This window comes from Pestalotiopsis fici (genome assembly GCF_000516985.1).
Source record: "Pestalotiopsis fici W106-1 unplaced genomic scaffold PFICI_Scf_1, whole genome shotgun sequence".
NCBI lineage: Eukaryota > Fungi > Ascomycota > Sordariomycetes > Amphisphaeriales > Sporocadaceae > Pestalotiopsis > Pestalotiopsis fici.
The window spans coordinates 4,754,446-4,779,202 of NW_006917091.1; the positions used below are offsets into that span (position 1 = coordinate 4,754,446).

General features: G+C 51.3%; 10 protein-coding genes across 10 annotated transcripts; 6 read left to right on the forward strand and 4 right to left on the reverse strand.

Annotated features, from left to right (window-relative positions):
• Positions 1 to 21: 21 nt before the first annotated feature.
• PFICI_01420 (uncharacterized protein) lies at positions 22 to 1,854 on the forward strand (the record flags this gene model as incomplete). Its single annotated transcript, XM_007830001.1, has 1 exon — positions 22 to 1,854. The coding sequence occupies one exon, from the start codon at positions 22 to 24 to the stop codon at positions 1,852 to 1,854; it is 1,833 nt and encodes a 610-aa protein (XP_007828192.1).
• A 1,497-nt stretch (positions 1,855 to 3,351) lies between these two features.
• Positions 3,352 to 4,657, forward strand: PFICI_01421 (uncharacterized protein; the record flags this gene model as incomplete). Its single annotated transcript, XM_007830002.1, has 2 exons — positions 3,352 to 3,723; positions 3,866 to 4,657. The coding sequence occupies 2 exons, from the start codon at positions 3,352 to 3,354 to the stop codon at positions 4,655 to 4,657; spliced, it is 1,164 nt and encodes a 387-aa protein (XP_007828193.1).
• A 239-nt stretch (positions 4,658 to 4,896) lies between these two features.
• Positions 4,897 to 6,129, reverse strand: PFICI_01422 (uncharacterized protein; the record flags this gene model as incomplete). Its single annotated transcript, XM_007830003.1, has 1 exon — positions 4,897 to 6,129. The coding sequence occupies one exon, from the start codon at positions 6,127 to 6,129 to the stop codon at positions 4,897 to 4,899; it is 1,233 nt and encodes a 410-aa protein (XP_007828194.1).
• A 1,524-nt stretch (positions 6,130 to 7,653) lies between these two features.
• On the forward strand, positions 7,654 to 8,619 carry PFICI_01423 (uncharacterized protein; the record flags this gene model as incomplete). Its single annotated transcript, XM_007830004.1, has 1 exon — positions 7,654 to 8,619. One exon carries the CDS (start codon positions 7,654 to 7,656, stop codon positions 8,617 to 8,619), a length of 966 nt encoding a protein of 321 aa, XP_007828195.1.
• A 2,609-nt stretch (positions 8,620 to 11,228) lies between these two features.
• On the forward strand, positions 11,229 to 12,970 carry PFICI_01424 (uncharacterized protein; the record flags this gene model as incomplete). Its single annotated transcript, XM_007830005.1, has 9 exons — positions 11,229 to 11,264; positions 11,379 to 11,547; positions 11,612 to 11,659; positions 11,721 to 11,926; positions 11,983 to 12,020; positions 12,081 to 12,100; positions 12,162 to 12,216; positions 12,279 to 12,344; positions 12,439 to 12,970. 9 exons carry the CDS (start codon positions 11,229 to 11,231, stop codon positions 12,968 to 12,970), a joined length of 1,170 nt encoding a protein of 389 aa, XP_007828196.1.
• Positions 12,971 to 13,857: 887 nt separating this feature from the next.
• Positions 13,858 to 15,496, forward strand: PFICI_01425 (Eburicol 14-alpha-demethylase; the record flags this gene model as incomplete). The annotated part of the gene is made up of 2 exons (XM_007830006.1): positions 13,858 to 14,301; positions 14,360 to 15,496. 2 exons carry the CDS (start codon positions 13,858 to 13,860, stop codon positions 15,494 to 15,496), a joined length of 1,581 nt encoding a protein of 526 aa, XP_007828197.1.
• A 980-nt stretch (positions 15,497 to 16,476) lies between these two features.
• On the forward strand, positions 16,477 to 17,722 carry PFICI_01426 (uncharacterized protein; the record flags this gene model as incomplete). Its single annotated transcript, XM_007830007.1, has 2 exons — positions 16,477 to 16,926; positions 17,087 to 17,722. 2 exons carry the CDS (start codon positions 16,477 to 16,479, stop codon positions 17,720 to 17,722), a joined length of 1,086 nt encoding a protein of 361 aa, XP_007828198.1.
• Positions 17,723 to 18,204: 482 nt separating this feature from the next.
• On the reverse strand, positions 18,205 to 20,201 carry PFICI_01427 (uncharacterized protein; the record flags this gene model as incomplete). Its single annotated transcript, XM_007830008.1, has 2 exons — positions 18,205 to 20,081; positions 20,138 to 20,201. 2 exons carry the CDS (start codon positions 20,199 to 20,201, stop codon positions 18,205 to 18,207), a joined length of 1,941 nt encoding a protein of 646 aa, XP_007828199.1.
• A 1,031-nt stretch (positions 20,202 to 21,232) lies between these two features.
• Positions 21,233 to 22,730, reverse strand: PFICI_01428 (uncharacterized protein; the record flags this gene model as incomplete). Its single annotated transcript, XM_007830009.1, has 4 exons — positions 21,233 to 21,288; positions 21,346 to 22,254; positions 22,413 to 22,546; positions 22,618 to 22,730. 4 exons carry the CDS (start codon positions 22,728 to 22,730, stop codon positions 21,233 to 21,235), a joined length of 1,212 nt encoding a protein of 403 aa, XP_007828200.1.
• A 712-nt stretch (positions 22,731 to 23,442) lies between these two features.
• PFICI_01429 (uncharacterized protein) lies at positions 23,443 to 24,593 on the reverse strand (the record flags this gene model as incomplete). The annotated part of the gene is made up of 4 exons (XM_007830010.1): positions 23,443 to 23,709; positions 23,814 to 24,059; positions 24,173 to 24,299; positions 24,478 to 24,593. 4 exons carry the CDS (start codon positions 24,591 to 24,593, stop codon positions 23,443 to 23,445), a joined length of 756 nt encoding a protein of 251 aa, XP_007828201.1.
• Between the last annotated feature and the right edge of the window lie 164 nt (positions 24,594 to 24,757).

Sequence of the window (24,757 nt, forward strand, 5' to 3'; positions counted from 1 at the left end):
GGTGTCCTTGGTTTTGACGACATGCCACCACGTTTAGACGTGCCTTCGGGCACTCATACCAAGATGATGGTGTCGCCACCACGCTTGAACTTGCGCAGAGCAGCTTCTTATACACAGGTTTCGAACGAAAAGCTGCCTCTATCGGCAACATCGTCGAGTTTCAACTTCAATCACCTACTCTTCTCACCTCCACCATCACCAGGGCTTCCCGTCCTCGTCACCCGGCCAAGGAAGCCCTCCAATGCCCCGCGACCAAGTAGGGTGTTTCGGGGTCTCGGATGGATCGTTACTATCTTGATTTTTCTCTATGTCTCGAGGGTGGTGGTCCGGAAAAATGTCAAGCTGCCACTGGTGGGAGGATGGGAAAAGACTGGAGATTTTGAAATGGTTGGACAGTATGATCTACCAGAATTTCCAACGCCAATTGCTGTCACAGATCGACGTGGCCGGTCGAAATGGACCGTTTCGATACCCCACACATACAACTTTCCCCTAACCACAAAGGAGTACGCGGAGATTTGTGCCAAATGCCACGAGGTGGCAGCACACGTCAGAGAACTACAGGGTGACTCCCATCCGTCTCAGCGGGCACAGCTGGATTATTATTACCAAGATCCCCATTTCGTCGATGTTTACGAAGCCGAAGACCGCGGGCTCCTCCCAGTCGTGACCGCCGAGGCCCAGCAGAGCTCGTCTGTTAACCAGGGCGGCCATTTTGTGGGGAGTGATGGGCTCGAGATGGCAGGAAAGCCGGTATGCAAAACGTCGATGACCTTTGTGCTCGAATCTCCGGAGGCAGGCCTCGGGCCCACGCTCATGATGTTGTGGATTGCATATGGCTTGGCCCAGAAGGAGGATCGTGCCTTTTTCATTGACGACTCGAGATGGGCTTACGGAGACTTTACGGGCATATTTCAGACACCACCTGTGCCCGATTGTAAACCGCCGCCAAGGCACGAGATGCTCCCTTGCCCACACCACGCCCGTCACCTTGTCGTCTCGGTTGCAACAGCTCGTGAAACTTTTGGCAAGAGCTTCGACTATCAGTATGAACAGCTTGAGAGGAATGATATCAAGCGCGAGAAGCCCACGTATGAGTTGGCTCGCGCCGGATATGAAGCATTGTTTCGGTTGAACGACGAGGACCAGACTTTTGTCAACCTACGCATCAAGGATCTGAGGGAGAAGACCATAGTTCCCACGGGCAACAACAATGACGGTTCCCTCATTGGGGTCCACATTCGACAGGGCGACCAACATCCCTTTGAAAGCGAGTACAGTGCGACTTATATGCCATTTGATCGGTACACCGAAGCCATACAGCAGATCCTTGAAGACGCCCACAATGGCAGCATGCCCGATGGTGCCGAAGACACTGTGGCCAAACAGTATTCGCAGATTGTTCTCGCCTCAGATAACCCCGAAGTATACGATGCCGAAGAGTTCTCAGGCTCAATCCGAGCACAAGAAAGGATAAGACTTGCTAGCATAGCCCACCCTCCACCACCTAATCAAGACCCTCATGTTATGCACAAATTTCAAGAGGAGACATTTGGATGGGAGGGGGGTTTCTTTGCCAGTATGTTCTGGAACCTGGGCCGTTCGACGCGCAACAATGCTGGCTCCAACACGGTCGTTCTTTCATCCGAGGCAACGAGGCTGAGGAGCCTGATTGGTCGCTCATACATGTTGGACCTGGCTATACTCGCGCAGGGAACAGATACCGTCGTGTGCACGGTCAGTTCAGCCGCCTGCCGTCTTGCGGCCGTGATGATGGGCTGGGAGAAGGCCATGGAAGACGGCAACTGGGTCAACATTGATGGAAATTATCTCTGGACCGGAGTGTCATTATAGATGGAACCCGGTAATTTTTGGAAAAGAAGAAAGAAGAGAAAACAGCGAAGCCTGAGCGAGGCTCACAGCACTACTTTTGCATACTGGCATTTTCTTAGCATCATGGACGGCGTTTGGGTTTGGCCCTTTTCTTGTTAATACTGTTTTATCAGCAGTAGTCACCAAATCAATTGGTGCGATGATACCTCAGCAAAGCGGTGCATTGAGACGGAGTTATTGCATAAAAGAACAAAGCAAAAGCCACCACAGAGATGGCAATCATAGCCCCAAGCCGTCAGTGGCTGTAAAATCAGGAATCTATCTCCTATTTGGTCATCCATTTTACATACATGTATCTCGAAAAGTGACACTTGTTAATGTATCGTGTCCCAAATTGTCATGTTACGGGCCGCACACAAGCGTATTGTATTCTTTGCATCGAGGTAGCAGTACCAACATGGAAAATCAGGTACTTGATAAAGACAAACGCATCATATGATGTATACATGAGCGTCCACCATTATTGTTTGTATCCAATACATGACTTGCTTGATCGTCTCACATTGATTAGTTTGATGGAATTGAGATGCAGAGGTTCCACCTTTTCGTTCTAGAAAATCTAATGAATGCCCACCGCGGATACACCTAATAATGATTGGTAACCGTTATTAAAATGTCAAACCCACAGTCACAAGAAGTATTGGTAGACAAGGTACGTGGTGATTTTCAAGTGTACACATTCTGACATTTCAGTGATAGGTAGTGTACATTTTAAGCAGTAGCCACAGCTCGAGATCCCTGCTTGACTATCATTGACGTCTCGTGGTCTCGTGGTCAGTAACATCAGCTGCATGTCCATCAAGCGGGGTAGGTATCACACAGGTAGGTATTACTTATTACCCCTCCTCAATGGACCCCTATTTGCTTCTTGTACATCAACGACACTCAACCTTGGTCATGGCAAGGAAATAAGTTAGTTATCCTCTCTGGAATCTGTCTGGGTCAAAATCTGTGCGATTTGCTCGACATGATTGATGTTGCTAGGTGAAAAAACACGGCTGGTTTAAGCACCACAAGACATTGTGTCCAAGCCCAAGCTTTCCCTCCAAATTGAGCGGTGGATCTTGCAAAGAAGCTGGAGCTTTGGGGGAGCGTCTTTGGACTCGCCCGCCCTAGAACTACCTTATGTAGTGCTCCTTGGCTTCACCCCCCGAACTGTCGGGTCCCATCCATCAATCCATCCCACCCCCTCCACTCCACCCCTGACACATGAAACTGTAGCTGGATTGTCTAAGAGACACTTTTTGGCTCAGTTCGATCGATCAGACCGTATTCCAGCCTCGCTTCATTCCCCTCTCTCTCCTCCAAGATTAGTCTCGCTACTTTGTTTGACATCTTCTTTTTGTTTTTGGCAATTTGTACCGTCCACCAACAAGCCAGTCACCCAGCCTGGAAAGACGGGCCGATCAATATACCTATACATCATATACAGTAAAGATCACAGAGAGTGACAGCAACATGGCGGAGCCACCAGCAGCAGCCACGACGGAAGTCCCAGCCAAGACCGAGACCACAGCACCAGCACCGGCAGCAGCAGAAGCAACACCGGCAGCACCAGCACCAGCAAAGTCCGCAGCCCCGGCCAAAAAGTCGTACTCGACCGACCCGGCCCTGTACATATACACGTCCCTCACGGCCGGCTCCTCGCACATTGTCACGGCCACGTCGCGGCTCGAGACCATTCTCAAGGCCAACCGCGTGCCCTTCAAGGCCCTCGACATTGCCGTTGATGAAAAGGCCCGTATGCTATGGGGCCGACGCGCCGGCAAGGATGAGAGCGGCCGGGTGAGGAAGTTGCCTGGTCTAGTGCAAATGGGTATGGTGCTGGGTGTAAGTTGGTCTTTCTCTCACTTGCCCTTGTCCATGCCAAATCTGGTTATCGTGCTCTCTCAACGATGGAGAGCCTGCCCTAATCGCTGGTTATTGAGAAGAAGAAAAACAGGAAACGTGGCTAATACAAGGCGAATCATAGGACCTTTTTGAAATTGAGGAATGGAACGAGTACGGCGAGCTCAAGCAACACGTCAAGATTTACTACGACGAATTCACAATACCGGCCAAGGGCGCCAAGCAAGTCCCAAACAAGCTGAAGAAGCCCGTCTATGGCAACTCGGTAGCGCCTAGCAAGGTGGCACCGGCCGGCGGCGTCGCAACAGCAGCAACGTCGTCGGGTCCGCCCAAGGCCATACCCGCTGCGCCGCCCCTGCCAGAGAAGAAGGCGGGCGGCGCCCCGGCCAACACGGCCGGAGCCAACAAGGCAGCCGGCGCCGCGACCCCCGCTGCGCCCACCATGAGTATCGCCGAGCAGGCAGCACAGAAGGCCGAGCAAAAGGCGCAAAAGGCCAAGCAGGCCCGTTTGGAAAGTCTTAGAGCGAAGGTCCACGGGGCAAAGGAGGCTAGAGAGAAGGAGGCTGCCGCCGCTGCCGCTGCCGCCAAGGACGGCACGGGCGAGGATGCCTTGACCGTTTCGACATCGCCGAGCGCAGAAGCACCAGCGGGTGCGGCAGCCCTGCAGTCGCCAACCTCGGGTGCCTGGAAATCGTCAGGGGCTCCGCAAGAGGACAGTCTCCGGAACGTGCTGCAATCCCCTACGTCGGGAACTTGGAAAGCCGGCGACACTATCGTGGATCTCCCGGTCCGGGAGCATCGTGGATCGTCCATTGTTGAGGCCTCAAAAGAAGAGATTGCCGCTATTGAAAAGGCCGGGGCCATTCCAGAAGCTGCAGTGGAGTCGTCGGGCGAAGAGGACGAGACGAAGAAATAAATGTTTCCTCTCTTCTCGGATGAAAGAGAGACCGCTATATTAGAGGTATACCAACCCGAAGTTCAGCGTCGAGTCCCAAACCATTCTGCCATGCAAGAATAAAGAAGCATAAGAAGTGTGGTCGAATCATTAAATCTCGCGTCTCTCGTGTATCATTTGCCATGAAAAGCCACGCAGTAAGCTCTAGCTATAAACGCCGCCTATATGTCTACCCATGCGTAAAGACCCAGTATGATACATTACTTTCGAATACCATTGTTCGTGTCGTCTTGTTCGTCGTCTCTATATCCATCGTCCATGGCGTCCGTCTCCCAAAGGGAAATGTCGTCGTCATCCATCAGCGCAGCCGCGTCCGACTCTCCGCGTGGCGAACCGCCGTGGTTCTGCAAAACGCCCTCTTCCAGATCCTCATAGTCTACATCGCCAGCGAGGGGACCATCTTCACCCGCCTCCTCGCGTGCGAGCTCCTCGGCCCGCGCCATGGTCCTGCGGTAGACAAACAAGCCAATGCCCATGCCCAGGAGGCCACCGACCAGCATGCTCAGATAGTTGATGACCTTGTCGCCGGTAGACATGTCGTCGTCCTCGGCGAGCTGCGCCAAGCGACTGCCAATGAAGACGTGCACGAGCAGCTTGGGCGTGGCGAGGGCAGTGGCTGCGGCGAAGCGGAGCGGGTTGATGTTGGGAATGGTGGCTAGGAAGCCGTTGCTCAGACTATAGGGCAAAGGGCAGAAGCGAATACCCGCAAGGACGAGCAGCCCGTCGTGACGGAGTACCTGGCCAAGGGCGACGAAGCGGCGGTCGGCACCCACGAGGCGATCCACATAGCCGGAGAAGATGGTGCGGCTGGTCAAAAAGGCCACGGCGGATCCGGCGACGGTCGCCGAGGCCACAATGGGCCAGCCGCCGGGAAAGCCAAAGACGAAGCCGGCCACGGTGATGGTGCTGCTGTAGCCAATGACGGGCGGGAAGGCCGTCGCAAAGGTCATGAGCCAGACAATGATCCAGCCGCCGCGGAGGTCCCGCCACCCCTCGGCCACGGGCTTGAGGGCCCCAAAGATGCGGTGCGAGTAGACGAGGAACAGGACCGTGAGGACGAGCATGACCAGGCCCGCGACGGCGGCCAGGACGCGCTGCAGGGGCGAGAGCCGCTCCACCAGCCGGATGCCGCGGTTCATGAGCGTCGTCGAGGTGCGCAGGAGCCGCGCCCCCAGCGGGAGGTGGGAGGAGCCATCGGTCTGCTGCGAGCTGCGCGAGTACGGCCGCGAGAGGCGTCGGGCGCGCGAGTTGCTGGACTGTTGTTGCTGCTGCTGCTGATGCGGTGATGATGTTTGTCGTTGGGCCTGGTCGCGCCGCGCCCACGATGGAAACGAGCTCGGGGATGTTGAGCCTGGCGACGGCGTCGATGGCTCGCTGCCTGGGGATATCGGCATGGAGAGATTCCGCGCCGCGGACTTGTAGTCTGCTGGCATTTCTTTCCTTCTTCTTTTTTCGTCCCTTGCTTTCCTTTCCCTTTCTCAGCTAGGCTTGCCAAAGGTAATATGGCTCAGTAAGTTCGAGATTCGGATGTAGGAGAGCGTAAGAAGCTCATAAATCTCGAGGTTCGGATGCAGCGGATGCAGCGGATTAGATAGGAGTAGATTGATTTATCGCCTATCCATTTCAATTTGGCGAAGTAGTAAATCAGAAGAAACTTCCTGGCCAGACGAAAAAAAAAGTTGTTGAAGTTGGAGGTTCTCGGCCCCAGTAGAATCCTTCCACGAAGGAGAGTAAGTTCAGCTTACCTTTTAGCGGCTCAGCCTCTTAGCTTAAAGTGGGAAAGGGAATCACGGCTGCGGCGACAAAGCCACGACGGTTGGCCGTTACAGTTTGGTGTCTTTTTAACGGGTATACAAGTCTAACTGGTTGATGATTGTTCAATGAGCACATATGAATAAGATACTATAATCCTTCTTTTGTGTGCAATTAGCGACATCAATTGGTGAAAAAACAATGCTCAACTAACTAGGAGGTTGCTTGGAGTTTCATGATGCGGATTTACACGTCGCAGCTCTTCTCTTTTCGGTGGTTGCCTGTAACCTACGTCTCCATATTACATCATGCATGGGGACCCTGTCGCTTAAATTCCGACGACTATTAATAACCGTGCTTGCTGTCTGTACCTTGAGAGATATAAACTTTTCTAATTCGGATTGATAGGGACTGCGGTCTGGGGGTTCAAAGACTCTTTATATATTCTAGATGTTTTGCTCACGAGAAACAAGAAATACGACGCAATAGAATACAACTGCTCCTTGAATACCCCTGATCACTAATATTTAATCCTCTCATCAACAATTGTAAACTGCCGCGTCGAAAAGTACCCGACTAAAAGTTAACGTGAGTTCCTGCAATATGGTTGGCGCCTGTCAATGCGTAAAACAGGTGGTGGTACATTGCGCCCCAGGCCTGGAGTCGGCACCTGCGGAAAAACGATTGATACTGCGGATGTGCTCTAAGCATAAACATCAATAAAGCTTATATCTCTATCCATTCGAGCTTTGACCGGACAGCAAGACGATATAGCACCTAGATATTTTAGGTCAGGGGCGGGTGATCATCAACCGCTGCGCATCATCCGGGCGGATAAGAATCCGTACTCAATCCGACTGTTCTATGAAGATTGAAAGGCTGGAATATGCCAGTGACGACATAATGCAGCGACGGCCGCCTTGGCCTAAATCCTCATGACAATAGGGCGTTGCAAGGTTGGTGTCATACTCACTCACGCGATATGTTCTGTAAGGGCAGCGAGATGCCTATGGATGTCAAGCAAAGGGCGCCGTCATCATGAGTTGCCCCGCGGTCTCTTTGACAGCTCATGAATCTCGCTGGTAAGTACCAAATATCTAAATTGACATCGAAGATGTTCGGACATCAATAATTTTCGCCGTGTTTCGTTTCGAAACAAATATGCAATTCTAGTCCAGATAATATTGACTCTCTAGTTTTTTAAAATGGCAGGCCCAAATCATCGCGAGTTGCCCGATATCTTTACATATAATGGATGGTCTATAAAGTACGAAACTTGGGTTGGCGAATCTCCTCAACCCACACTGTCAAAGACTTGGGTAGTCTTTGTACACGGTACACCCTGGAGCTCGGTTGTCTTTCGGCCTGTTGCTGGCGCATTGTATGCTACTGGTCGCTTCAACATAGCTCTGTACGATCTTCCCGGATATGGACAGTCGCAGAGTTTTAGCAGCACTTCAGAATCTCGCAAGCCGGACACTTCGGCCAGGGCCCAAGGCAATGCTCTCGCAGCTTTGCTCAAGCACTTGGGTTTGGACGGCAAGGATGGGCATGGCAGACCACACATCGTAGCCCACGATATCGCCGGGGTAATTTCCTTGCGAGCTCACCTTTTGCATGGGTGTGACTATCGTAGCTTGTGCCTGTTGGACACAAATTGTGTCCTCCCCTGGGGCGACAAGCTATATAACCTCGTGCGGTCGGATCCGCACGTATTTGAAGAGCTTCCAGCTGGGGTGTTTGCAGGCTGTCTGCGCGCCATCATCAAGAGCGCACGCTTCCAGGATCAAGGGTTGGGCCCAGAATGGGTGGATGCTCTCGCTCAGCCATGGCTAATGGGCAGCACCAATACCTCTGCTGCCTCGGATCTGGGCGATCTGGACTATAGCCCACAAAAGAACTTTGTCCGGCAGATTCAGCAGGCTGATGACAGCCACACGGCCGAGCTACTCGACAGCAACCTGTATCCTCACGTGCGCTGCGACGTCAAGATCATTTGGGGAGAAGAGGATGAATGGATTCCTTTTGAGAAGATGGAAAAGCTGGCTGAAATGCTGGGCGACCGGCTCCGAGCTTTTGTGACTATTCCGGACGCGGGCCACTTGGTTATGTTGGACCAGCCGTCCAGAGTCACTTTGGAGATTGGACGTTGGCTTGAGCAGCAGTCATGAAAAAAAGTTCATCTGCTATGTATGTATATGCAGAGTGATCGACAAAGTTGTCCTGGCTTCACTGTCGCATTTGGGCCGCAAAGAGCGAGCTAATGGATATTGCCGTTAGTCCTCGATTTGCTGTGGATTATGCAGGAGATCACCTCCGCATTAATGACTCAGCTTATACGAAGTATATTTGGGACCAATAGGAAGACAAGGATCACTGTCAAGAGATGAGCTGGAGTCTGAGTGGTGCAGTACGTAGTTGGCTTGAGTAGCAGATGCCCTAAAAACGAAGAAGAAGAAGAAAACGATGGACAAAAACTTGGGTATTGTCCTGTCGCAACACCAGTGGCAAACTTCCACAGCACCTCTATATTTCACTATAGTCCGGCTTGTTCTACTCTGGGCTATTTTCACCGGAGTGGCTTCCGTAGTGCCGCGATATACACTAGATCAACAAGACCACTCTCAAGACTCTCTCTGTTCCTGAAATTCCACACAGCTATTATATCTGCCAAGTGGCCGCTACGCCACCGTCATGATGACTAACGGACATTAAACCGGGAGCCTTTGCTGGCGCTTTCCTGAACACGGGAGCTTTTATGAAAAGTTCGGCCGACTCGGTTCTCGCTAGAGTTCTGTGGCTATCCCTTAGGCAGTATTTTAGTATGAAGTACTACATGACTTGACTTTTTCGCCCCCACAATCTGTCAACAGGGGACTTGACGACGATCGAGACGTACGTACCTCTTTGCCTTTCCCACTTTCATCGAAGCCCTACGCACTTCAGCCCATCACTTTCCCATTTCCAGAGACGGGATATCGATCAAAATATCGGAAAACTCTGGTATGGTATTCTCATCCTGGTTTAGTCTTATCTCGATACTGACGATCATTAAGGAAAAAATTGGACAAACCTACGAGCCTCTCACATGTGAATATATGGAAGGTCATTTGTAGATCTTGTGGTTGAAATTCCTTGGAAACCAAAAATACCTACCAGTTCGTGGCGTCTCACTTTAACGAGGCTCGAGTCATTCCTCCGCAAGGCCAACGGCAGCCAGCGTATCCGTTGAGCCACCGCTCAAGATCTACAATGGACCGCATGAAAGTCTGATCTCCGAGGCCATCCGTCAGCACCGTCAGGGAACACTTGCGCTCATCATGAGCTCCCCAACGCTCACTACATCTAACCCATTGCGGTATACAGATAGCCAAGGGGCAGGGGAAAAAAACCAGACTTGGAGCACATCCTCACGAACCTAGCATCGCGGCGCTATCGTTGCAGAACATGGCATATCCTGGAGCTTCTGTCAGTTCTATCTGCGTGTGAAAAAGAAATTTCAAAAGAAGAAAAAGAAAGAAGAAAAGGAGAAGAGAGAGATGATCATCGCAGCGTATTCTACTGTAACCACGCATACAAAATTCCTCTTTTTTTTTTCTAGAAAAACAAATCGATGCATTTCGAAACGTACCTTGGTCACATTGAGGATATATTGCCAGTCAACTCAAGAGTACCACAGACTTACTCAGTAGATTGTGTTCCAGAAAAGGTTTAGATATAGTGAGGGTGAGAATTTCCTTCCATCGCAAATATGTAGCCAGATTCATTCATTGGACCCAAGCGACCCGACAACTTGGTTTTGTGATTGCGGCCGCCGTTTCCCTGCAGTTCAGCTGACATCTAGAATCGATACCAGAAATAAAGGGTCTCGACTCTTCTGCAGTAGTAGGGCCCTTTACAATGATCGATCTACACTAAGGAGACGAGGACGTTCTCACTCTTAATTGACTTCATACCACCAGGAGCCGCCCGTTGCTAGCCTCTTCCACGACATGAAGCACTACTCGTGCCACGAGCCAGTCGACCACATGCGTTCCCAATCCTGGGGATTTCGTCAAAGTTTGCGCACAGTCATCATCGCAATAAGCTTCTTCTATGCCTCGTGGTGGTCTTCCTTGTAGGGCTTCATAAGGCAGTTTGGGCCAAGAACTAAAAAGCAAAATAAAGCAGGACGTCGATGCTTGAACAATCATACTTTTTGCTAAATCCTGATGGGGAAAAGAACTGCAGTATCCAGCACTCGAGGACTCAGCTGGCAATATGGACCACAGCGGGCTAGTTGCCTACTGTAATATTACCCCTATAGAAAAATTAATAATCAGAGGAGGGAGGGGATGGCGGAGTTCGGCAGAGATAAGTGCCCTTGCTACTGACAGTGGGCACGGCAGCCCAGAGTGCCTGACACGTACTTGGGGTATCTGAGAGTTTACGCTTGGACGATCCGGCCCTCGGACCTAATACCTCCCACCCAGATTAGTATCCCAACTACGTCTTGCTCTTGACTACTGTCACGAATCCGTTCCAGCTAGCGAGGCACTAGCCCTTTCCATTCCATCGTTCCTCCATGGCCTAGATTTTACATGTAGCGTCCAGAGGGGAGGTATCAAAGAAGAAAAAATCTCGATCGAAGCTAGGTGCCTGGTATATATCATGCAGGAACCCATGTGTTGCCCCAGATGTCTTAGAGTTTACCGTGCCACGTTCTTGCAAGGGTTCGGGCTGTCCTTTCTTTTTTTTTGATATTTTGAAAATTCTTTGTGAGGAGAAGTGAGTATACAGGATGAGCAGCGACCTAGGACTTGAGCGGAACTCTTCGGTAAGTCATATCTGTGTGCTGCTAGGACCCTAGCAGAGAGACAGCCCGTCGTGGTGGTGGTGTCTCAGAGCAAGAGAGGAACAGAGAACAGAGTATCGACTAACGACGTTTCAGTTCCTTACCGAAGTATGGACGCTCTACGCCATCGGAATGACGATTCTCGTCCTCCGTCTGGTGGTACGATTGGTCTCGGTTGGCTGGCGTGGCCTTCGTGGTGACGATGTCTTTGCCGCCATTGTCATGATCATGTACACATGTGATGCTGCAACTGTACACCTCGTCTGTAAGTAGAAACTACACTGCGACAGGTTTATATTTTATAGCCGGATCACTAATTTTGTGTCAAGACTTGCTAGGATCCAACGTCGAGGCCGCCACATATCAGTTGACTCACAGTACGTTGTTGATGTCTATCCAGAAGCCATAGAGTTGGAGCACCGATACTGACCATCACAGCCCTGACCGAGGCTGAAATCGCCCAATTCGAACTCGGATCCAGGCTGCAACTCACTGCATGGTACTCATACACTGCCCTCTTGTGGTGCTTGAAGGGCACTATGTTGTGTTTCTTCCAGCGTATGACAATCGGTCTTTGGCAAGCCCGATTGGTCAAGTACCTCATGTATGCCTGTGTAGTTTCTTATCTTGCCGTATTCTTCACGGTAAGAAGAACCCTCACATCAAAACCATTCGAAACCGGCGCTCATATAGTCAACAGGTTACTTTTGGATGCTTCCCGACCTACAAAAATTGGCAGTAAGTTTACATTCTAGCATTTCCATCTCGAATATACAGAGTCACTAACGATCTGAAAAGGGTTACACCGGATCCAGGACGTAAGCAGTCAAACACCCTGGTATCACTCACTCTACATTTATTGACATGAACTCTTCTTAGTCAAATGCACCTTCAGGATGCAAAATTTCCTTGTTACCGTCGTGCTCAACGTTCTGTGAGTTTTCCATCGCTCTGCATGAAAAATATTTATGATTCATCTTCTAACATTTACCACAGCACGGACGCTGCCATTCTCTGTATTCCACTTCCCTTGCTGTGGCAGCTCCAAGTCCCACTCAAGAAGTAAGTGAAACAATTTCTTTACTTGTGCTATGGCCTCGAACCAGCACCATTTCATTGATGAGCCATGATTGCTAATACACTGCTCGAATTATAGGAAGATTGTCGTTGGTCTCTTGATCTGTTCCGGTTTCTTCGTCATTGCAGCAGCCATCATTCGAGTCGTACTCACTCTCGGTGCCAATCCCAGTGGTACCAACATCAACCGCTGGGGTGTGCGTGAGACCATTGTCGGTATCATTGCAGTCAACATTCCCATCCTCCGCCCGCTATTCAGAAAGACGTTCTGGTCCACCGGACAAATCGCCTCATCCGGCCAAGGCAAGTCCACGACTGGTGGACGAACCCATACTCAAACATATCCTACCGGCCTGGGACCCTATGAAATGGCCAGCAGCGTGAATGAGGGCAGCATGGGTCGCAAGGACCGAGGCAGCTTTGGAGGCAGCGAGGAGTTCATCATTGACAAGGGCGACTCCAACAACTTGAAGCACACTGCCAATGATGTCGTTGTGCAAACAACCTACCACGTTAGGAGCGAGGAGGTTGCATCTGAAAACGGCAATGCATGGAAAAACCAGGGAGCAACATCCAAGGCAACTGCCTACAGAGGAGGTGATGCTGTTTAAGAGGCCGCAACAAAGAAGAACTCTTGGCAGATGGCCGACTACAGGGCGACAATTGGGGGCTATCGATTACCAAAAACAAATGAAGATATCGCCTCAGTACAATAATAACCAAGCAAAATTTAGCTCTTTTGTCATATAATTACTTGGCTGTATTCATAAAGCGTATATAAACAAAGAAAGACTATAATATTAATGATATCAGTATATACACAAACACAACGATATAGTGAAACAGAGACACTATACCCGGTAAGGCAATCCGTTATTGATACTATGCTGCCCTGCCCAAGTCAAGCCTTCAGGGGAAGAAGTCTTAAGAGACCCCTGGGTTGGACCCAGTTTAAAGCAAATGGTTCCAGCCGATTGCCGTTGACAGATGGCCCGAGTAAACGCTTCGTCTCAGGGTCTGATCTGCCGACTTGGACTTTATTGCCTGTCGGCTTACACGCGACATGAAAGAAAAGAATCCGTCTTCATTTGCGACGACGCTGACTGGTCGGACGATTTGGAGGCTGATCGAGATGTTAAACGTTCGATGCACGTCGAGCTAATTGTGGGTCTTTCGCATAGCTCAAATACGAATACGAGAGCCAATCAGGGCGCGCGCAAGACCCCTAATCGTCCTCGCATTGCTCAATCAGAAGGCGCCGTCAACAAATTTCCATTGGCCTCAATCTCAATGCCGCCTTGCTTCATAACTACTAGTACCACCGCCGCCATACCGCCTCCTCGTCCAGAGTGAGAGTGTCTCTCCTTCAACCTCTTTTTTTCTTTCCTTCCCCTCCTTTGTCTCAACCCTCTTCACAAACGAAGAAGGCTGCTCCCAAGTCGATCCAGCTAGCATTCTCATCTCATTTCCGTCTAGCTAGCGAGCAGCATCGATCATCATGGGTCTCTTTGAAGACCTTGCCGGGCCCCTCGCCCAACGGGCCTCTGAACTTTCGACCGCGTCGCAGGTTGGCGCAGCCGCGGCCGCCTTCCTCTTCCTCTCCGTCGTATGGCACATCACGAAGCAGGTGCTGTTCAAGAACCCCAATGAACCTCCCATGGTCTTCTCCTGGTTCCCCGTCGTGGGCAGCACCGTCACCTACGGCATGGACCCTCCGCGCTTCTTCAAGGAGAACAGAGAAAAGTACGGCGATATCTTCACCTTTATCCTGCTCGGCAAGAAGACCACTGTCTACGTTGGTACTCAGGGCAACGACTTTATCCTGAACGGAAAGCTCAAGGATGTCAATGCCGAAGATATCTACTCGGTTCTGACTACTCCCGTCTTTGGCAAGGACGTCGTCTACGATTGCCCCAACGCCAAGCTCATGGAGCAGAAAAAGGTCCGCCGCAACTCTCGCTCGAGGTTTTTCCGTCTTTTACTGACAATACTTTCTACAGTTCATGAAAGTCGCCTTGACCACCCAAGCTTTCCAGTCCTATGTTCCCATCATCGCCGACGAGGTCGCTAGCTACTTTAAGAAGAGCTCCGACTTCAAGGGCAAGTCTGGCACTGTCAACATTCCTCCCAAGATGGCCCAGCTCACCATCTTCACCGCATCGCATTCACTCCAGGGCAAGGAAATTCGCGACAAGTTTGACGAGTCGCTGGCCGATCTGTACCACGACCTCGACATGGGATTCAGCGCCGTCAACTTTATGCTTCACTGGGCTCCTCTTCCCTGGAACAACAAGCGGGACTACGCTCAGCGCACCATTGCCAAGATCTACATGGACACAATGAAGGAACGTCGCGAGACGGGCAAGACTGACGGCCAGGACATGATGAGCCACCTCATGCGCTCTCAGTACAAGACTGGTGTCACTCCCCCTGATCACGAGATTGCCCACATGATGATTGCCCTCCTCATGGCCGGCCAGCACTCGTCGTCGTCTACCAGCTCCTGGATCATGCTCTACCTTGCTGCTCGCCCCGACATTATGGAGGACCTTTACCGTGAGCAGGTTGAGAACCTCGGAGCCGACCTGCCACCTTTGAAGTACGAGGATCTTGCCAAGCTGCCCCTGAACCAGAACATCATCAAGGAGACCCTGCGACTCAATGCCCCGATCCACTCCATCATGCGTGCCGTCAAGCAGCCCATGCCTGTTCCCGGTACCAAGTATGTCATTCCTACCGACCATGTTCTTCTCGCCGCGGCTGGCGTCTCGGCTACGGATCCGCAGTACTTCCCGGAGCCTGATCTGTGGGAGCCGCACCGTTGGGACAAGGACCACCCTCTCTCTCCCAGGATCTCCCAGACCCAGGGCGACGAGGAGGAGACGATTGATTACGGATACGGATTGGTCAGCAAGGGTTCTCAGTCCCCTTACCTGCCCTTTGGTGCCGGAAGGCATCGATGCATTGGCGAGCACTTTGCCAATGTGCAACTCCAGACAATTGTGGCCATGGTTGTTCGCGAATTCAAGTTCAGAAACACAGACGGTAGCAACACGGTCATTGGCACAGACTACCAGTCGCTGTTCTCTAGGCCACTGGAGCCAGCCAACATTTACTGGGAGAAGCGAAACCCATAGATCCGTGGCGGCTATACATCAAGTTTTTGAACTCTTCATGTATATACATTGGGCTTCCTAAAGGCAAAAAGACATGCCACAATGAAGGATAGAAGCATAGAAGCGCCACTAGCATATAATTAATAGTAATGAACACGAAATCAATGAAATAAGATAAAAAGATATTGGAAATCAATGGCTTTTTTTATTTACCGAGTGCCTAGTACAAGGCCATACATAACCTCGGAGGTGTTGCTATAGAGAAATGCCCGAAAGCCTGAACTTCCGCGCCAGCCTTTGGGTGTCAATGCGTGTAACCTTGGGCAATCCAACAATCCTCAACATTTGATATCCTTGTTGAGTAAGGGATGAGTTGGCTGATCTTGCATCATTGACATTATTTATGATATGCAGACAATTAAGAATCGAGAAAACTTATTAGGTCATCTCAGACTTTTGATACTTTAATTGATGTTTGGGCTCGTTAGCCGCATCTGTCAGAAAAAAAAAAAGCTTATATGGTTCAGGGCAGGGTCGCCAAGACCCTTGCATAGGTGACGCGCAGAAGACATGAACGGGCCGCCACTACTCACAACACTGTCTGAAACGATCGATGCACTCTAAATATTTCGCAATTGTTTTCTCCGTGTGTACATATATATGACACATTTTCTTCCCCCATCACAGAAAGATCGTTCCTTATATTTGCCATTACCACCATTGTATTATTCTTCGTCTTGGACTCATTGGTTGATCAAAGTAAGCTGCCATTGGACGCGACTAATTGAGCTTCTGGGCGGACTACGAAGTGTACCTCCTACGCATCTATTGAAGTGTCTCGCTTTTTCTTGGGGCAGAAGCAACCCAGCCGGTATAGAGAGAGAGAGCTTGCTCTACTCGCTTGTGATACGTGCCAATCATTGCGCAGCCTGATCTGGGCTTTGTCCAAGATATAAAAAAATCCCACGGTCATCAGCCTGCTACACACACCATCGAAGGGGATGTCGTCACCACCCCTCGTCCGCCTATCCGGCATCCCCCTCTCACGTCTTCCACCACCAGACGCGAGCCCGGATGTCCTGACACCCTTTATACACGACATTCTGCGCGAGGCGCTGCCCTTTCTCATCAGCGCCTCCTCTTCTCCCAGTGGTCCGGACCGGAAGCTCTGGAAACACAAGGGCGACAAGACGTCGCCGGACTCGACGGCCAAGGTGGAGGCCTGGGAGCGTACGGTTCACGTCGAGGGGGGGAAAGCAGGGGCTTCTTCTGGAGAAGAAGCCGGCAGTGGTGGTGGCGGCGGCGCCAAAAAGGAAAAGGAGACTTGGGCGCTGCGCCGAAGCGTCCACGAGGACCGCGCCGAAAAGGGCACGGCGAGCTGGGCCGAGTTCGAGGTCTGCTTTCGTCACCAGCACGCCGAAGCCGAAAAGGCCTTTACACCAAATGTGCAGGTTGGTAATCGCTGCTGTTTCTTTCCCCTTTTGGCATGTCTTTGGGGGGTTATGACTCGGACATTGCTTTGTCCGTTTCCCAACGCGCGTCAATTTACTTGTTGATTAGCTCCTTTACGACGCGAAATGAGCAGTGACTGATACCCTTTTTGTTGAGTAGGGTACGCACGAGGCACTGGTGTGGGATTGCTCTGGTGTGCCGGCCTTTTTTGAGGGAGGTGGAGGTGATGACAAGGGCACAACAATAGCATGGGCGAATTTTGGCCTCAAGGTCGAGGAGATGCGACACAAGATTGGCAGGCCAGTACTCAAAGATCGTACGTTTCCAGTTTTACAGTTGACCGCAGGGGCTGTTGCTACTGCTACTGCGACAACGACAACGACGACCGGGGTAGGAGGAGAAAATCATCAGCCTCAACAAGATTTCATCGTCGTCAGTATTCCCGTGCCCGACTTTGGGTCGAGTGAGAACAGCAAGCTCGCCAAGGAAAGCGGCGCCCAGGTCGCGCTCTACGTTAGTGTTGAGCGTATCCGAAAGCTTGCCGCCTCTTCTTCTCCTCCCCAGCACGATGGCGGCAACAATAACGGCGGCAGTATCGAGTGGATCATGGCGACGGCTAGCGACGCCGGTGGTGTACTGCCCCAGTTTGTGCAAAACGTGGCCATGCCGGGCGTCGTGTGGAAGGACGTGCCGCTCTTTCTTGGATGGATCGCCAAGGAGAGGCAGGGCGGCCGGGATGTCGCGAACGACGGGGTGACAGGCGATAATAGCAGAAAAAAGACCAATGGAAAGTAAGTTGGCGAGTCTACAGTGGCGACGGGCACGGCGCCGGTGGTCACGACGGGACAGTCGGTTGAGACTGCGCCCGAGCTATCAAAAGTTACGGCAATCCATGCCCCCGTCAAGACTTCTCACATACCAATTCATACAATTCAGCCTGAAAGAGAAAGCCGCCAAGAAGAATGGGTCAACAACAGTCGCGATAATGTGGATGAGGAGTTTCTATGCGGCGGTGCTTGAGCTTGATTTTGGCAGCTGGCGTGAACACAATGGCGCCCGAGTGCTGTTCGCATAATTGTGGTTCATTATGATCAGAAGCCTTTTGTTTTCGAACTCACTCTTATATTTACTTTTTCTAATTTCGTGTAATATGGATTTGTATGGGCGAGTAGGACCTAGTAGAGGCACAGGCGCTCCAAGTCATTCGTGGTAGTTGTGAGGGTCATCAAGTCATGATTGCCATCTATGTATGACATATTTCTATACAGCTTACAGGACTAATCAGAGTCACTGTCGGCACTGGATGAGAAACCATTCCATTCCTCCTCGGTATCCTCGGCGAGCAACTTTGCGTTTTCATCCACCGCTTCAGCCTCGTCCTCGTCATCTTGCTCCTCAATGTCAAATGTGCCGCAAATGTCCCAGCGATCACCTGGCGCCTTGCGACTCACGTACTTGACAAACTTGAGGGTACCGCTGTCCCGAAGGACAATGGTCAGCTTGTTCCACGATGCAGCCTGGAAGAAGAGTATGTTGTCTTCGTCGCCACTGGACTTGTAAATGGCAGCGTCCTCGGCCGTATCGTCATCGCCTGCCATGTACACCTCGTGGCCACCAACCTCTTCGGGCTCTTCGGCGGGCTCCTCCTTGGCCTTGCCTTTACCCTTGTCTTTGCCTTTGCCTTTGGTCTTGGGCTTCTCCTCTTCCTCCTCCTCCTCCTCCTCTTCTTCAGCGTCATCGCCCCACCCCGAAGTAGGCGTGATGCCCAGATTGAGCTCTAGACGAGGCTTGCCTTCGTGGCCGGTAGCTAGCGTGTAGTCCTTGCCCTTGCGGAATCGGCGTGCAATGATATCATGACTTTCAATGACACTGCTCGTGGCCATTTGTAGCCAGCGACGGAACTGGGGACTTGGCAGAAATACGTCCAAGAGTTCTCTAAGAGGCGAGTCATCCTTTTCAGCCTTGCGACCCTTCTTTGGCTCTTTCTGGGACTGCGTGAATAGGTAACGCTGCTTGTGAGGAGGCTTGGCGACTTTCCAAGCACCTTTTTCAATCTCCGCGCTTGATTCTGGGAGGGCTTTGCCATCTTGCTCGGCCACATAGTCGCGAAGACGCTGACCAAACTTCTTGTTGAGGAGGTCTGGCAGTGTAATGCTAGAGTCCTCGTCAAAGTGCTCTTGGACTTGTTCTAATGTATCGGGCGTAAGGTATGTCGGTGCCATGTACTTGAGCAGGAACTCGAGGTCGGCTTCATCAAAGTCTTCGGGCGAGCTCGCTTGCGGCTTCTCAACCTTGACGGGAGACCACTTGGGTTCGTCGTACTGGTCGGGATTGCCTTGCAGCTGCATCAGACTGCTGTTCTTTGCGTTCTCCTCTTCGGCGCCCTTGATGTAGCCCTCCTCGCCGATTTGCGGAATGTGGAACCAGCCACTAATGGCCATACGGATTCTGCCGCCCTCCTTCTTGAGCTGCTTCTTTGTCTCTGCGTGGTATACCTCCTCGACATCGTGGAAACTCTCGCCAGGTTGCACGGCGAAAAAGCTCAGCTGGTTCCAGGCAGGCGGAATGATCTTGGACACGTCGGCCTCGGGCGTCTTGGCGACCTTGCCGTCTTTGCCTTCTCGGTTCTGGACTGGGAATAGCCTCAATGCGCCACCCCATTCCGGTTTCCACGGGACGTCGGGGTCTGTGAGATACAAGATATAGCTGACTCTTCGACTGCCGATGACGTCGTCATGACAGAGGAGAAAGCAACCCGGAGTGTAGACATTGATGGCCATGTCAGTCTTTCGGCCGCTCAACGGGCCGCAGCCGGTGATGTGTGCAACGTAGTCGCGGAACTTCTTTGAGTACATGGCATCTCTGAGGGACAGCAAGGAGGGCAGCTTCTGGAGAGCCTCGTCGCCAAGGCCGTCCAGGTTGGCCAAGTCTCCAGACTGGTGGATCTTGTAAATGTCCGTCTCCTTGGGGGTGAAGGAGACATTTTCCTTGATCTCTTCCCGGACCGAGCGCAGTAATTTGTCGTTGATCAGCTCGTTGATGACGCAGTGCTTGTAGGGCTCGGAGTCGGCATATTGTTTCGTGTACGAATCTAGAATATCTTGGTTCAAGAGTCCTTTCCGGAATCTCGCAGCAACCTCGTCATCGCTCAAGGCTAGCATGCAAAGGTTAGCATCGCGCATGTCGCAACTGCTGTAGTGGCCGACTTACAAGGCTTGGACTTCTTCTTGCTGGGACTTCGACTGGCAGTCTGCGCTTCCGCCTTGCGCTTCATGTTGAAATGCCAATTGGGTTTCTGGGACTATGCAAACAATAGAAAAGACCAAGATTGGGTATATGACAAGTACGCGACAAAGGGAAAACCGGCCAATGCCTAGAGCTGATAGTCGGACGATCTTCAAATATTTTTTTAAACTCTCATCGAACGATGGCAGAATAATCTCCCACCCACTACTACGTAAAGCTCTTGTGGGGCAATTTCACCGCCCTAACCTTAGCCCAACCAACCTACCTGGATCAGACCCTGGTGCTAACCAAGGCAAAATGTGAGAGTGCCCAGCAGCCAGGTGCGCCCCCCATTCGAGACCTGGGACCAAGGATTCATTCAGTTAAAACTTGCATAAATAGTGAAGCGCCCGTCTCGCATCGGCGACATGCCGTTGGAGCCTCGAATTAGATATAGGCGGTTGCGTGCAGGACATTTTTCAATGCCGTCTTATGCAAATCATTCCTTTTATGGTCCCGCCATCTACGGCTGCATGTGCTGTTGGCCCTGAGCTGACATGGCAAAGCGCTTGGATTTGGAAACCAGCCGTTTCTTCAAATTATTATGGTTTACTAAGAAAAAGCTTAAATTTATTTCTCAAAAACTTATTTGTCGATTCGAAAGAGCTGGTCGGTTTCCCAATCCGAGCTCCTTTGCATGATTAAAACTAGAGACTGGCCAACATGGGCGGCTACGCAGTGATGCTATAATAGGTGCGCGGCTGCACACACAGAGAGTGAGTGAGAGAGAGAGAGCCAAGCTCAGCTCGCAACGTATGGTAAGCGCACTCGGGAAGTCCATTTATCATGCTTTAATGCATCAAGCGCTGTGCCATAGGTCCTTGGGTACGAATATCACAGAATATATTATTTTTTGCAGTCGAAGGTGGTGAAATGAACATGAACAGCAGCTATTCGTTTGTCAAGAAAAGGGAAGAACTCTCTTATAAGCGTTTCTAACGCTGTATTCCCTCCATAGCTATATTAGCTATCTAGATATATACTTCGAACGATTGTTCTGGAGACAACCGACGCAACGACTTAGCATGCCGATATGACTCGGTCGATGGCTTTTATAATACCCTTGACTTCCTCCACTATCGAACTAGTCAGAGAAACTTCTTTATTATAGATGTAGCTGATGATGAACTTACCAGTGTTGTAATGCACCATGCTGATCCGCACAACCCCGTCACTTTCCAAGCCCAACAGTTCATGGGCCAGGCGGTTGGAGTAGAAGCTTCCCCAGCGGAACGCATAGTTGCCGTCCTTTTCGACCTTTTCGACGAGCTCTTGGGAGTTCCAGCCCTTGACCACAAAGCTGACCGTGGGCACCCGGACGGCCGGATCGGCGCTCGTCTCGCCGAGCACAGTGACGTCGTTGCGCGCGTTGAGGTACTCGAGCAGCGTCTGCTGCAGCTCGGCCTCGTGCGCCCGGACGCCGTCCCAGGTTGCCGATCCGGTCCCGGGTCCCAGGTATGCGAGGACGGCGGGGACCGACTGCAGTAGCTCGTAGGAGCCGCCGGCGAGGCCGAGCTTCTCCTCGAGGGTCTCGCCCTTTTTGAAAAAGTGGCCCAGCGACCGCATGGCCCCCGAGTCCTGTGCCTTCCGCGACGCATATAGCATGGATATGTGTGGGCCGTACACCTTGTACCACGAGAAGCAATAAAAGTCGACGCCGAGGGCGGCCACGTCGAGCGGACGGTGCGGCGCATACGCCACGCCGTCGACGCAGACCAGAGCCCCGGGCACCTTGTCGTGGACCGTTTTGGCGACTGCTTGCACGTCCGTAATGGTCCCCAAGATGTTGCTAGTGTGGGTGCACGTCACCAACCGGGTCCGGGGGCTTAGGAGTGCGTCCAGGTCCTCGGGGAGGAGCTTGGGGTTATTGGACTTGGCTGGTGTCCACCACTTGAGGGTCAGCTTCTCACGAGAGGCGAGATCTACCCAGGGCGCAATGTTGGCTTCATGATCAATGCTGGAGATGACGATCTCGTCTCCCTCTTGGAATTGTAGCGAGTATGACAAGTTGCGATATAGCTGGGTTGTTGCAGAGCCGAATACTGTTCATTGTCAGTGTCTGAAAATATATGAATGCCAAAAAGCCTGAAGAAGATACTGAAGCAAAATTCAAGCACCGTGGGTGATGGACCTCCTTATCCCGCTCTCAGTCTTATTCTGAAAGCTGAACATTGGCTTGTCGATATTCATCGGTACTCACCAATCTCGTCTTCCTTTGCATTTATGAATTTGGCAGCGGCAGCAAAGCCATCATTGTATTTCTCAGTCGACAGTTTACCAACACGGTAGCTAGCACCAAGCTGAACATTGTTGGTAGTCAGATATTTGTATATGCTGCGCTTAGTGATTAGCTACTGTTCCGTCCACAGCCCTTTCCTCTCAGATGCTGCTGGGTGCACACTTACGAGTCAATGACGGTGCCCAAAGTTTGACTTCCGCCCGCATTATCAAAGAAGACTTGGTCCTGTTGTAGTGCCGGGAAAGAGGATTGGACATTATTGATATCGAAGGAAGCCATTATGCTTGGTGTATACCGGGATGTAGTCAAGACACGTACTACGAATCGGAGATGCGATGGTTGGAAAACAACAACTGAATATTCAAGGACTTTGGATAGATTTACGCCCAAAAAGAAAAGAGACACGCGAACACAAGAGTCTTGGATCACCCGGAAGAGAGAGAACAAACACCCGATAACTCAACAAGGACGAGTGGGTTTCCTCTTCAAGCAGTCCATGTAATTGATACCTTTTCCCCGCAGGCGAACTCAAAGTGATGAAGTGGTTAGTGGGGTTGCCTATACTACATTAGCTCGATACAATTCAAGATCATTATTTCTCCTCCAACCAACCAGATGCCAGACTATTCTTTTACAAGACATTCTTCGTGAACCGGATATTGTCGGTATCCTATACCACCAAGGCTCAGCTGTTGTGCAAGTACATCTAGGATATATCGAATCATTACAGTATATTCCTGGACAGTCCACTGCGAGTGATTTGGACTGTCAGCCATCTACACTGAAATACATACGTCATTTTCACCAACGCTGCCTACACGATACTGCGTCTTATACATGTCTGGTCTATCAGAACACGATAAGCAACCATCCGCGAATGTACAAAATACGACGATCCGGTACAGTTGATACCTTTCAATGGTTCGATCTTCTTGGGTCTCGAAGTGGCTTTGTGCATGGGACCATTATACTACATCACTATCTACCAAGTTTATAGCTGCGCAGACTTGGCATTGACAGTATCTCTCAGCAAAGCAATAACCTCGCTGGGATCCTTGGCGCCAAACACGGCACTGCCAGCGACAATGACGTTGGCGCCAGCATCGGCAGCCTGGCCGATCGTGGCCGGGCCCAGTCCACCATCGACCTCAATGTTCAGCTCGGGATACCTCTTCCTCAGCTCCTGGACCTTGGGCAATTCCGACGCCATGAACTTTTGTCCGCCAAAGCCGGGCTCGACCGTCATGATGAGGACCATCTAGGATCAATATGTGTCAGTCTCTGTTTCCTGTGATCTGGCAGTTCCCTTTCCGCCTTGCCCTGGCACACCACCAAAGTATATTGCATGTCAAAAGGACTTACATCCGGTCTCTCCTTCTCGTCGGGGCTCTCCAAGATCTCCGTCAGCACCTCGACACCCGTGGCGGGCTTGAGCGCAATACCGGCCAGCAGGCCCTGGTCGTGGATGTACTTGATCAGCTCCTTGGGGTTGGTCTTTCGGTCGCTCTCGCCCTCGGGGCTCTCGGCGTCGCTCGAAAAGGCGGCCTCGTAGTGGAAGCAGTACAGATCGCAGCCGACATTTTTGAATTCCTTGACCCATTTCTTGGGCTATTCAATGGTGGGGAATTCCCCCCTTCTTGTCAGCATAAGATGGTTTGTACCCAAGGGTTGCCATGCGGGAAGTAGGGAAGATTCCCGATAAAAGCAGCAGGTCCCCTTACCTCGGCGATCATCATGTGGCAGTCAAAGGTGCCCCGACCGTACTTGTTGGTCGGCTTGTCGACGTGCTTTCGGATCTTGGCCACGACTGGCGGGCCAAAGGTCAGGTTCGGCACAAAATGGCCGTCCCTACGATGATCAACATGTCAATCGCTCTCGTTGCTCGCTTTTCGTATTGGGGAGGAGATATGTGGCTTTTCGTCTTATTCCCTTGACTTTGGCCGGACGTGATGGCGGAACCAGAAATCCTGCGGTGCGTCCTGCTGATTCTTTCGGGCGCATAGGGAACGTGCAAATGAAGCCTTACATGATATCGACATGGAGCCAGTCGGCACCCTGATCCATCGTCTTTGCGCAGTCGGCTCCAAGCTGCGCAAAGTCGGCCGACAGAATGGACGGCGCAATAATCGCTTTCGGTGCCATGGTGATTATTTTGTTTCGGGTGTGAATCAAGTAGGAGAAAATCACGCGATTGTGAGCAGTCTCTGATATGTACACAAAATTTGGCAAAACAATTGAGAGATATGCTGGTACTATTTGACAACAAAAATGTCCCATCATCGCGGGGCATTCGGAGCTCTTTCTCA